General features: G+C 41.1%; 1 protein-coding gene across 2 annotated transcripts in view; it reads left to right on the plus strand.

Moving 5' to 3' along the window:
• FKBP5 (FK506 binding protein 5) overlaps positions 1–13,609 on the plus strand; it is a 165,625-nt gene that overhangs the window by 129,682 nt on the left and 22,334 nt on the right. For both annotated transcript variants that reach the window (XM_011945378.1, XM_011945379.1), the window contains exon 7: positions 10,488–10,644. In XM_011945378.1, coding sequence (XP_011800768.1) covers positions 10,488–10,644 — 157 coding nt within the window. The remainder of the gene's footprint in view (positions 1–10,487; positions 10,645–13,609) is intronic.

Genomic DNA, 13,609 nt, shown 5'->3' on the forward strand with positions numbered 1-13,609 from the left:
GGGAGGCTGAGGCAGGAGAATGGCATGAACCCGGGAGGCGGAGCTCTCAGTGAGCTGAGATCATGCCCCTGCGCTCCAGCCTGGGTGACAGAGCAAGACTCTGTCTCAAAAAAAAAAAAAATTTTTTTTGGAAATGAGGTCTTGCTCTGTCGTCCAGGCTGGCATGCAGTGGCACAGTTGTGGCTCATTGCAGCTCAACCTCCTGCCCTCAAGCCGTCCTCCCACCTTAGCCACCGGAGTAGCTGGGACTGCAGGTGCACACCCAGCTAACTTTTTTTATCCTTCTAGAGACTGGGTCTTGCTATGTTGCTCAAGCTGGTCTTGAACTCCAGGGCTTAAGCGATCTGCCTGCTGCAGCCTCCCAAGTAGTTGAGATTACAAGTTAGTGCTTGTACTACCACAACCAGCTGTCTTAATTTCTTGTTCCAGGGGAGATTATGCTGATTAATTCTTTTTTATTTTATTTTATTTTTAAGATTCAGGGGAGACATCTGCCAGTTTGTTACATGGATATATTGTCTATAATGCTGAGGTTTGGGCTTCTATTGAACCCATCATCCAGATAGTAAACATAGAATATAGCCCTTGTACCTACCCCTCTATCCTTTTTCGCTTTTGGAGTCCCCAGTGTCTCTTGTCTCCATCTTTATGTCTGTGTGTACTCAGAGTTTAGCTCCTACTTATAAGTGAGAACAGGCAGTATTTGGTTTTCTGTTTCTGTGTTAATTCACTTAGGATAGTGGCCTCCAGCTGCATCTGTGTTGCTGCAGGGGACATCCTTTCATTCTTTTTTATGGCTGCATAGTATTTCATGGTGTATATGTACTACATTTTCTTTCTTTTTTTTTTTTTTCTTTCAAGTCTGTCAAGCTGTTCTTTACTTTGGAGAGAGGGCAGGGCAGAGTGCTCTGTCCTTCTTGGCAGTGGCTTTTGTCACGGTGGCCAGGACATTGCTCAGCTCCTCCCGCTTCCTCTTGGTGCGGATATGCATCCCCACCCTTGTCTTGATGAACTTGAGGGCCCATTTGTCCTTGGAGACCTTCAGTAACTCCATGGTGCACGGCTCGTATGGGGTGAAGCCACACACCTCTCAGATCATATCCTGCATGAACTTGGTGTATTTGGTAAGGTGCCTGCCAGGGCTGCTGTGCCTGGGCTTCCTCACGTTCTTGTCACCTTGTGGCCCTTATTGAGGCCCACGGCCATAGGGTAGCACAGAGCCATGGTTGCTGCTCTCCAGTGGTGGCCGTAGTGGAAGGACGCCCACATTTTCTTTATCCAATCCACCATAGATGGACACCTAGGTTGATTCTGTGTCTTTGCTACTAAGAATATAACTGTACTTAAGAGTAAGTGCTATGCTGGGCATGGTGGCTCATGCCTGTAATCCCAGCACTTTGGGAGGCCAAGGTGGGAAGATCACTTGAGCCCAGGAGTTGAGACCAAACTGGGCAACATAGTAAGACCCCATTTCTACAGAAAAAAAAAAAAAAAGCCAGGCATGGTGGTGCATGCCTGTAGTGCCGGCTACTCAGGAGGCTGTAGTGGGAGGATCATTTGAGTCAACATTTATACCACTGCACTCTAACCTGGACAACAAAGCTAAACCCTGTCTCAAAACAAAACAAGCTGGGTGCGGTGGCTCATGCCTGTAATCCTAGCACTTTGGGAGGCCGAGGTAGGTGGATCATTTGAGGTCAGGAGTTTAAGACCAGCCTGGCCAATATGGTGAAACCCTGCCTCTACTAAAAATACAAAAATTAGCCAGGCGTGGTGGCGGGCTCCTGTAGTCCCAGCTACTTGGGAGGCTTAGGCAGGAGAATTGCTTGAACCTGAGAGGAGGAGGTTGTAGTGAGCTAAGATCGTGCCACTGCACTCCAGCCTGGGCAACAGAGTGAAACTCGGTCTCAAACACACACACACACACACACACACACACACACACACACACACAATGCTTCAGTAAACATGTCAGTGCAAATGCCAGCTCTCTTTCTGATGGAATGATTTATTTTCCTTTGGTTTTATACCCAGTAATGGATTGCTGGGTCAAATGGTAGTTTGATTTTTAGTTCTTTGAGAAATTTCCAAACTGCTTTCCACAGGAGTTGAACTGATTTCCATTCTCATCAACAGTGTTTAAGCATTCCCTTTTCTCCACAACCTTGCCAACATCTGTTATTTTTTGATTTTTTAATAATAGTCATTCTGACTCAGGTGTGAGATGGTATCTCATTATGGTTTTGATTTGCATTTCTCTGATGATTAGTGAGGTTGAACATTTTTTCCATGTTAGTTGACTGCTTCTTCGTGTCTTTTGCCTACTTTTTAATGGGGCTATTTATTTTTTTCTTGTTGATTTAAGTTCTTTATAGATTCTGGATATTACTCCTTTGTCAGATGCATAATATGCAAATGTTTTCTCCCATTCTGTAGTTGGTCTGTCGGCTTTGTTGGTAGTTTATTTTGCTGTGCTGAAGCTCTTTAGTTTAATTAGGTCCCAACTGTCAGGTTTTTTTTGTTGCATTTGATTTTGGGGACTTAGTCATAAATTCTTTGCCTAGGCAATGTCCGGAAAAGTATTTTCTAGGTTTTCTTCTGGGATTTATATAGTTTGAAACCTTACCTTCAAGCCTTTAATCCGTCTTAAAGAGTCCCAGCTACTCGGGAGGCTGAGGCAGGAGAATGACGTGAACCTGGGAGGCAGAGGTTGTAGTGAGCTGAGATCGCGCCACTGCACTCCAGCCTGGGTGACAGAGCGAGACTCTGTCTCAAAAAAAAAAAAAAGAAAAAGAAAACATCGTGTACAAAACCTAAGACAAGAATAAAACCACTCATGTCATTGATTACAAAAAATATGAATGGGATAAAGTCACCTATTAAAGGCAAAAGGTCTTATAAAGTGAGAACAACAACGTCTAGCTATGTGTTCTTTATAAATGAAACACCAAAAATGTGCCAAAAATTGAAAATAGAGGAGAGATTACATCTGCCCATATTGAGATCTGATGGAGCTGTGAGACTTTACGTTTTTGTTTTTCATATGCTTTTGAAGTATTTATGAATGTCCTGGGATATAAGTCCAGGAATAGAGAGCAAATTCTTGGAACCACTTTATTATATGTTTTCACAAAATAATGTAATAACGGTACTTGGTCTAAAGTGGCCAGTGTTCATTCTTTCAAATATTTTGGATTTATATAATTTCTTTCTTCCAAAAAGGTATCTTCACGTCTTCAGGTAGAATAAAATCATAGTAGAAAATAAGTCTTTCTGGCCAGCCATGGTGGCTCACGCTTGTAATCCCAACACTTCGGGAAGCCAAGGTGGGAGGATTGCTTGAGGCCAGGAGTAGGAGACCAGCCTGGCAACATGGTGAGACCCCATTCTTAACAACAACAACAACGAAATAGCCAGGCGTGGCGGTGTGTGCCCGTAGTCCCAGCTACTAGGGAGGCTGAGGAAAGAGAATAGCTTGAGTCCACAAGTGTGAGGCTGCAATGAGCCATGATCACACCACTGCACTCCAGGCTGGGCAACAGTGAGACCCCCAACTCAAAACAAAAAAATAAAGAGGCCGGGCACAGTGGCTCACACCTGTAATCCCAGCACTTTGGGAGGCCGAGGCAGGAGGATCACTTGAGGTCAGAAGTTCAAGACCAGCCTGGCCAACATGGCGAAACCCTGTCTCTACTAAAAACACAAAAATTAGCTGGGCATGGTGGTCCCAGCTACTCGGGAGTCTGAACAAGAATTCCTTGAACTCAGGAGGCAGAGGTTGCAGTAAGTTGAGGTTGTAGTGAGGCAAGATCACACCACTACACTCCAGTCTGGGCAACAGAACGAGACTCTGTCTCAAAAAAAGAAAGAAAACAGTCTTTTGTTGCTGCTGCTGCTGCTGTTGTTACCAAAAAAAAAAAAAAAAAAAAATTCCAGCCAGTTGGTCATTTATTTTAGAATAGTATTAAAAAACAAAGGTTCCATGTCAATATAGAATTTGTATAGCTTCCTAGAATTTATTAAAATAGGAATACTAATAGATTCAAAAAGGAAAATTTGTATAAATTAGTGAAAATTACCACCCTGTCCTTAATGCCCTATTTTAAGATTAGTCACTAAATAAATGTTTACTTGCTGGCCCTGAACTCTGTGCTGGGTACTGTGAGGCACAAAAGCAGTACAAGATACTGTCTTTGCTTACTAAGAATTTTATTCATACTTTGACAGCTTTCTGTGTTAAGCCATTAAATGTTTTCTTACACAGAGCTCTCAAACATGTTTAATCTGGTATAATTTACCACTAGGTGGAGGAAAATAATTATAGCTAACATTCATTTAGTTCATCTCTGTATATCCACACTTTACAACAGCGTTTTCACATGATAGACACCCTAACATATGAATGAATGAATGAATGAATATCAGGTGCTAGATTAAAAGCTCTAATTCAGTATCTAATTTAATCCTCTCCACAATTATCATTTAGCTAGTATATTATGCACATTCTATCAATGAAGAAACCGAGGTTCAAATCACTTTAATTACTTTGCCCAAAGTCATAATCGAAGTGCCAGAATGGAACTGGAATCCAGGTCTAACGCAAGTGCTATAGTGGTGTGAATGGATGACTGGTAAGGGCTGGTGTTCATGGAGAATTTGTTGCTAGATGTGTACTTCTTGTTTAGACTAAGGAAAAGAAATCATTTGCATAAATGTTACCCAGTTCCAGGAGCCAAGTTCCATGCCTGTTAGCATCTAGCATCTGTCCGTCAGTTCCGGAAGCAATCTTACAGTGGTGTGTGTTCATCCTAAATAATACAAAACAGTGCAGAGGAGGAAGGGGGACAGTTTAGGGGAAATCTGACCACCATGCATGATGGAAGTGTTTCTCTTGTTCTCCTGCTTTTAGAAAGCCATCTCTGCTTGCTTTTTCAGGGGGTTATTAAGATCCTACTCTCTTGGATACCATGCTCTATTAGGCAGGAGACACAGGCAGAGAGAAGCTCACTTGGCATGAATTAACCAACAGAGAAAACCTTTGCTCAGTGGGAGTAACCTGTCACAACCTGGTTTTCTCTGGCCACATAACCAGTCTTGTAGTAATGCCATTACAACATTCCCATTCAGATCCCCATGACCCAGTAATTGTTTTGAGAATGAGTGCAAAGCTATCAGACACCAACTACTATAATTAGAAAAGGGAAAATAGACACTTACCAGAGCTAATGTCTTTAGGCTGGAGCATTTACAGCTTTTTGTTTTTTTGTTTTTTAAGTTATGGAGCCTCTTTCTCAGTTTTGCTTCCTAAAATACAAATTGCATGATTTAGGGGTTCTTGCATTTCATTTTTGTTACTGCTGTGCACTCTCTTTCCTTTTTTCCCCCCTATTTTAATCGGAGTACAAATTGCTGTCAGCACATCGAGTTCATGTGCCAGCCACATTCAGAACAGGGTGTTCTGTGCTCTTCAAAACAAAATTGCTCTAGGGCAGTAAGAGAACAATAAGTCAGAGCTCCAGTTTAAGTGATGTTTTGCAGCTCGCTTGATGTGGTTACACTCCGATTGCGCAGCTAAGCTTGGGTAATTTGGTTTGGTTTGAGTTTGTGGGGATTTGGAGGACCTCCCTCCCCTTTTAAGTTACATAGTCTTTAAGTCAAGAAAAAAATGTTGTCTCTTTTTAACTTGTTTATTTCTTTCTCTACCAAAAAAGCCCTAAGTAGAAGCATCCTGTATGTACTTTTATTCTCTTTGGGCACGTCATAGATGATTTACTTCCCGTAAATCATGCTGGTTGGGATTAGCAACAGACCTCCTGAGCCCTAGAGGCTGCACTCCCAGTGAGTCATGATGGTTATTATTAAATATTTATTAAGTTAGTATTTGCACTAAAAGATGCCAGGTCAAAAAGCAACCACAGGTCTTCCACAGCCAGAGCTGCCATGGTTTTTGTTTTGTTTTGGCTTTTTTGGTAGCAATTTTAAAGATAACATTAAAAAGAATAAGTGGAGCTATAGGAACTAGGCACATCTGCATCTGTTACCGCAAGCGGGGCCCCTACTGTGGCAATCAGCAGTCTTTGGTGGCTCCAAGTAGTATGTGAGTTCTTGTCAGCAGTCTTGTAGAACTTGTCACATCAGTGTTCCAAGTTTAGAAACCAGTTAACCCAGCAATGCCCTTTGCTCCTTGTAGATGTAGAGAATCAATGGGCTGTATTCACCATGAGGCTGTGATACCTCCTTTTACTCTGACATTCCGAATATTGTCAGTATTACAAAGTGATGGTTTTGGTTTTTTTATATAAACTGGGGTGTATGTGTCTGGATGTGTATCCGTTTAAGATTTTATAGTACTACAGGGTCCAATTTTGAAGGGTTAGATTTACCAGGAAAAAAAAAAAAAAGATTGGTCCACATGTAAAGTAGAAAATATTTATAAGAGCTACCACAAATGTTTACTGTCCTATTACAGCATCAGACACTAGTTCTGTCATTTATTGTCTCTCTGAGAAAGACGAGCTACAATGAATGTTTTGCTTTCTTAATTATGCCTTTGTTACAGTTTGACTTTTTTTTTTGGCACGGTTTACTTCATTTATCTTTCCCAACATGTTTATTAGTAGCCAGTCTTTTTCCCTCACTAATGATGGGTTATCACATCTAAAGAGAACTTCTGAGATTGCTTATATAATTTTAATATCAAGTACATACATCAAGCTGAAAAACGGCCTAGGAAACGAACGCACAGGCAGGAATCCTTGCAGAGTCTCTGGATTTCCTGTTTTGAAAACATTCAAACTCCATCAACCAAAAGCCACAACAAATGTACTGATAATTTCCTCCCCCACTAAATGCACTCTCCTTAAGGGAGGAAGATGATACTTCCAACAATAAACTTCAGACAAAAAAAAATCTGTTAACTAAGTTGTGAGCTACTAGGACAATAAATCTCTATGCTTGAGACATTCCACAATACATGAGCTGAAATTTACTTTGCTCAGCAAATTTTTTTTTTTATGAAAAATGTTATTAGTCTAAATTTCTTAGGCAGAGTTTTAAATATTTAGAACTCGTAACCTCTTTAGAAACATCAATTTTTATTTCAGTAAAAATATCTTTTTTTTTTTTTTTTTTAATGGAGACAGGGTCTCACTCTGTCACCCAGGCTGGATTGCAGTGCTGCAATAACAACTCACTGCAGCCTCGAACTCCTAGGTTCAAGCAGTCCTCCCACCTCAGCCTCCTGAGTAGCTGGGATTTATAGGGGTGCGTCACTACCCTCAGCAAATTCAGTAAAAGTATCTTAAGCCTCAGACTCCCTGTAGAACCTCTCTAGTATGCATGTACAGTCATATGCTGCATAACATTTTGTTTAACAGCAGATTGCACATCGGACAGTGGTCCTATGAAATTATAATTCCTTATTTTTACTCTACCTTCTCAATGTTTAGATATGCAAGTACTTACCATCGTGTTACAGCTACCTACCATATTCAGTACAGTAAGATGCTATACCGATTTGTAGCCTAGGAGCAATACGCTACACCACTTAGCCTAGGTTATAGTAGGCTGCTCCATCTTGATTTGTGTAAGAATATTCTAAGATGTTCCCACAATGATGAGAATACCTGATGACACATCTCTCAGAATGTATCCCCATCCTTAAGTGAAGCATGACTGTATTTGAAAATTTTAAAGTTGAATTTATTTTTTAAATGTTTTCCAATCCAGAATGAACTTTCAATTTGCCACAAGTTAATTTTATCTAGAGCATTCTAAAAGTAAGTATAACAGAAGGAATTATCAGCATTTATGACTGTGGGACATAAACTAAAATGCCGTATGCCAGCTCTACCCAGACACTCCAGCTCTACCCCTTGTTTGGAGGAGCTGACTCAAGAGTTAGGCCCTTTCTAGTTTGGCCCAAGTTTCCTAGACCCCATTCTGTGTCTGCAAGGGAAACACGTCAAGATGGTGTTAATACTGGTGAGTTAAAAAAGGACAGTGAGCACTCACTTCGGCAGCACACATTTGGAACAATGTTCCAAATTTGGAACATTGGAAATGTTCCACATTTGGAACAGAGAAGATTTAGCAAATCAAAAGAAAAAAGAGAAGAAAAGGGTAGAAAGCTTTAGAGCATACATGTCCTGCGGACATTCTGGCACCTAGTGTCTACACCATTCCTGTTCATTTTTCAGTTTTTCTCATTTCTCAGGCCTGGGCTAGAGGTAATTCAATTAAATGATTAACTGCAGGAATTCGATTTGAAGCTGGTTTCTGGGCTATATTGATACTGAGAGTGATATTACCAGGTCATAGAATCATAGAATTTTAGAGCTTCATTGAGATCATGTAGTTCAAAAGTAGAATGAATTAGATTTGAATTTTTATTTGGGAGGTAATAGTTGTCTCATTGGGCATGAAATGAGTATAACAGAACGAGTGGTTTTTAGTCTCTCTACAAGTCGTTGATCTAAAGTAGATCAGCCAGTGTTAGAAGCATTTTAGGAAATCTCTAATTTTGAATATAGGCTGTTATATTACAGAAGTAGAAATAAAGGATTTTCTTTCTTTTTTTTTTTTTTTTTTGAGACAGAGTCTCCCTATGTTGCCCAGGCTGGTGACTGGAGGCTGGAGGCTGGAGTGCAGTAGCATGATCTCGGCTCACTGCAACCTCCACCTCCCAGGCTCAAGTGATTCTCGTGCCTCAGCCTCCCCAGTAGCTGGGATTACAGGCACGTGCCACCACACCTGGCTATTTTTTATATTTTTAGTAAAGATGGGGTTTTGCCATATTGGCCAGGCTAGTCTCAAACTCCTGACCTCAGGTGATTTGCCCGCCTTGGTCTCCCAAAGTGCTGGGATTACAGGTGTGAGGCACCGCGCCTAGTCAGAATTTTCTTATGAAATCCAAATTATCATATTGCTTGGTGACTGTTATGCTATATTACCAGCCATCCATTTTTCTTATTACATCAAAAACTTAAATAGAATAAATACCCTTAATATTAAAAGTAGTTGTAAAGTTTCAGAGTATTGTTATTCCTAGAAATAGAGTCTAGGCCAAACATGGTGGCTCACGCCTGAAATCCCATCACTTTGGGAGGCTGAGACGGGTGGATCACCTGAGGTCAGGAGTTCGAGACCAGCCTGGGCAACGTGGTGAAACCCTGTCTCTACTAAAAATACGAAATTAACCGGGTGTGGTGGCACACACCTGTAATCCCAGCTACTTCAGAGGCTGAGACAGGAGAATTGCTTGAACCCAGGAGGTGGAGGCTGCAGTAAGCCGATATTGTGCCACTGCACTCCAGCCTGGGTGAGACAGAGCAAGACTGTCTCAAAAAAGAGTTTAACTGATCAAGAAAAAATAGATAATCTGTATGCATTTTTCCTATTTTGTCTTAAGATAAAAAGCCTCAGCCGGGCGCGGTGGCTCAAGCCTGTAATCCCAGCACTTTGGGAGGCCGAGACGGGCGGATCACGAGGTCAGGAGATCGAGACCATCCTGGCTAACACAGTGAAACCCCGTCTCTACTAAAAAATACAAAAAAAAACGAGCCGGGCGAGGTGGCGGGCGCCTGTAGTCCCAGCTACTCGGGCGGCTGAGGCAGGAGAATGGCGTGAACCTGGGAGGCGGAGCTTGCAGTGAGCTGAGATCCGGCCACTGCACTCCAGCCCGGGCGATAGAGCGAGACTCCGTCTCAAAAAAAAAAAAAAAGCCTCTTATTTTAATATGAAATTACCCTGGTAATGAGCTTGGTAAATTGGGGTGGAACAAGAAATTAGGCCTCCCAAAATTGACCTCCTAACATTTCAGGGGAGGTTATTAAGTAATTTGATTTGTGAAGTTATAGTAGACTATTGATTCTTTCACACTTTACATTTATTATTTCCAGTAAAGGATATAGTTAAGATAGTTATTGATGTTGCTGTCTTTGGATTTACCATTTTTATTCAGATATATTTGTGAATGAGATTAGGACTCTTAAAGAAGAAGGAGCATCTGTATTCATTTAACCTTTGTATATCATTGGAGAAATAGCCATTTAGTTTGGTTTTTTGGCATCTGAAGCCAAGATGCAGTTATAGGTGTTTAAGCCATTATATATTTGATATTAAATTTGTGGCATTTGATAACTATTTATTAAATAATCCAGCATGTCTTGACGTTGTATTATAGGTGAGGAAACTTCTGTCACATAGTAGGCTTAGGATAAATCTATGTTTCTGGCTTGTTACCTACTAAACTGTCTTATTGATACAAATATCAGTAATTACAAGTTTAACCCAAAACAGAAATATGGTTGCTCCTAAACTTTCAGACTGGGTAGACTAAGCTTCACCAAGACATACTGTGTGTGTCTCTTGATGAAATGAGAAAGGGGAAATGGTATTTGCTACATTGTCGGCCACTCATTTATCACATCACTGAATTAGCCAGTCCTAAGCAGCAGCTCTGTTGACTTCTGTCTCCTTGCCCTCAGTCCACCTGGAAGGCCGCTGTGGTGAAAGGATGTTTGACTGCAGAGATGTGGCGTTCACTGTGGGTGAAGGAGAAGACCACGACATTCCAATTGGAATTGACAAAGCTCTGGAGAAAATGCAGCGGGAAGAACAGTGTATTTTATATCTTGGACCAAGGTAAGCAGCGTACCAGTTTGCAACACAGTTTAGGAAGTCACCTAAAGGACAGGAATATGCTTGCAAAATTTTTCATTCAGTGTTTTGGCATTTTCAGTGAAGTTAATCCAACAACGGAAACAATTAAATCAGACTGCAGTTAGTCATCACATAAATTAATGGACCTTACAATATCATAGAGGTTTGTGAGCATGTTTACTTGATTGATATGTGTTCAGAATCGGACTTACAGGCACTTTTTGCTTTTGTGATGATTTGTTTTGCCTGCATTATTGCCAAGACAGGCAGTTATGGACCCTTCTCATATGTGGTTCTCTCACCCCCTCTTCCCTTTTCTCTAAATTAGGCAGGAGGCAGGAAAATATGGGGGTTGGGAGTCAAAGAAGCATTTGGATGATTTACTACCACTTGAACTTGTGTCACTTGGTCTTATACAGAGTCCCTGGAAAAAAAAAAAAAAAAAAACACATTCTTCCTGGATCTAAAGACAACGGAGATGACTCATTTTTTGCCTAGATTTTTCCCATCATAAGGATATCCATTAGCACTTCCAAGCTTAGAACCATCAGACACTGACAGTCTCTCTTATGAAAACATGTTTAGTATTATTTTTAGATCTAAAATTATACCATGAATCCAACCCTTCTGTCTTGAGAAACAGACCCCTGAGAGAACCCAGGGTGTTTTGATTTTGTCTGCATGAGAGAGCATCTGCTTATCTAGTGTATCCTGCCCCTGGCTCCATGGATTTCAGACAGTGGGATTCTGAGTTACTGAGAATCTTGATGACCTGCACTTGCCAGTAGGTGATGTTATGCCTTTGGTGGTGTCATTTTGTAGACTCTGTAGTAATCCAACGGCAGTTTACCTTTGCCCCAGCACTTGATCCATAATCATATATATATATTTTTTGAGATGGAGTCTTGCTTTGCCACCCAGGCTAGAGTGCAGTGGCATGATCTTGGCTCACTGCAACCTCTACCTCCGGGTTCAAGTAATTGTCCTGCCTCAGCCTCCCGAGTAGCTGAGGCTGAAGATTATAGGCACCCGCCACCACACCCGTCTAATTTTTGTATTTTTAGTAGAGACGGGGTTTCACTATGTTGGTCAGGCTGGTCTCGAACACCTGACTTCAAGTGATCTTCCCACCTCGGCCTCCCAAAGTGCTGGGAGGCCAGCACTCCGAAAGTGCTACCACACCCAGCCCATAATCATATTTTTGAGGTGATGTTTTAGCCATGCAACTACCACTTGAAAATCCTTCCAAAATGCTCTACCTTGAACTCTTCATAGCCCTCACTGAGGCACCCTTTGTATAATGCCTTCTTTTTCTCTATCTGGTTCCTCTTTCCACTAACTATAGCTGCCACTTCAATGTGTCTTATTTATATTAATATTTACTCTATATTTGTAGTTTATTCTTAGGTAAAACTAATTGTTTCTAGGAGATACTTCTTAAAATTCAGATAGAGCATAGAAAAAGCTATCTCTTCCATATCCAAATAATCTCTAATTACTTTTTTTTTTTTTTTTTTGTAACAGGATCTCACTCTGTCGCCCAGGCTGGAGTGCAGTGGCACAAATCACGGCTCACTGCAACCTCAGCCTCCAGGGCTCAGATGATCCTCCCACTTCAGTCTCTGGAGTAGCTGGGACTGCAGGTGTGCACCACCACACCCAGCTACTTTTTGTATTTTTTGTGGAGACAGGGTTTTGCCATGTTGCCCAGGCTGGTCTCCAACTCCTGGACTCAAGTGATCCGCCTGCCTCACCCTCCCAAAGTGCTGGGATTGATTACAGGTGTGAGCCACTGCGCCAGGCTATATCTGATTATTTTTAATCAGCATTTCAAAATTACAGTAGTTCTAAACTCAGAGAGGTGGATTTATGTGTAATGTATGTTTTCAAAATTTAAGCTCCCTTAGGATAAATTCTGTATGTATTATGACAATGTAATGTTATATGAACCAGTTTATATACATTACATTTTAGCCTGGCTGACAAGGCAGTTGTGGGGACAGATGTCTCAAGTTTAATGGCAAAGAAAAATAGAAATTGTCTTTATATTTTTTAACGCAAACAGTTCTTTTCAGATTTAAACCGTTTGTAGTCTCATTAGTGGCTAGACCCTGCTCTGTGCACTTGGCCAAGGCACTTAACCCTCCTAAGCCTCAGTTTCCCCTCTGTAAATGGGGATGACAGTATCCACCTCATAAAGTTATGGAGAGCTAAATGAAATCCTGCACATGTAGGGCACAAGTGAGCCTGCGGTGTGTGAGCTTTTGTTGCTATTGTGACAGCTTGCCTTCTCTTCCATTTTACCCTCGGACCACAAGAAAAAGGAAATCCTGTTTAACATGAGATCAATTTTTAAGATCTTTTCAGGCATAAAAGTTGTCAATAGGTTTTCATAAATTTCTAGGTATAAAAATTTTTCATGTGTTTTATGGAAATAGTTTAGCATATTTAGAAAGGAACATTATTTTTGTTCAAAGTGTTGGTATGTTGAAGAATTATGTGAAGTGCAGTCTCTGTAATACGAGACTGCTGCATATGCATTACGTAGTACTACATATATATGTGTATGTGTGTATATATATGTACTTTTATGCATACCCCGTGTGTGTGTGTATAGAAAACCCCTACATGCTACGCATGTTTTCAGTGCATGCAGTGAATTTACTTCTTTTATTCAGGTTCCCACTTTCATAAAACATTGCAGCTAAATGTTGCTATAAGTATGGCTGTTGCAGAAAATATCTACAAATAGCTCTTAGTGTTATATGTATTTCATTCTCCAGAAAATTTCCAAGACAGACCTTCTCTTTGACTCTGATACTCTGATAGACTCTTGGGAAGAATGTTTTCTTTGGCCGGGCGCGGTGGCTCAAGCCTGTAATCCCAGCGCTTTGGGAGGCCGAGACGGGCGGATCACAAGGTCAGGAGATCGAGACCATCCTGGCTA

This window comes from Colobus angolensis, unplaced genomic scaffold (genome assembly GCF_000951035.1).
Source record: "Colobus angolensis palliatus isolate OR3802 unplaced genomic scaffold, Cang.pa_1.0 Scaffold24, whole genome shotgun sequence".
Classification (NCBI taxonomy): Eukaryota; Metazoa; Chordata; class Mammalia; order Primates; family Cercopithecidae; genus Colobus; species Colobus angolensis.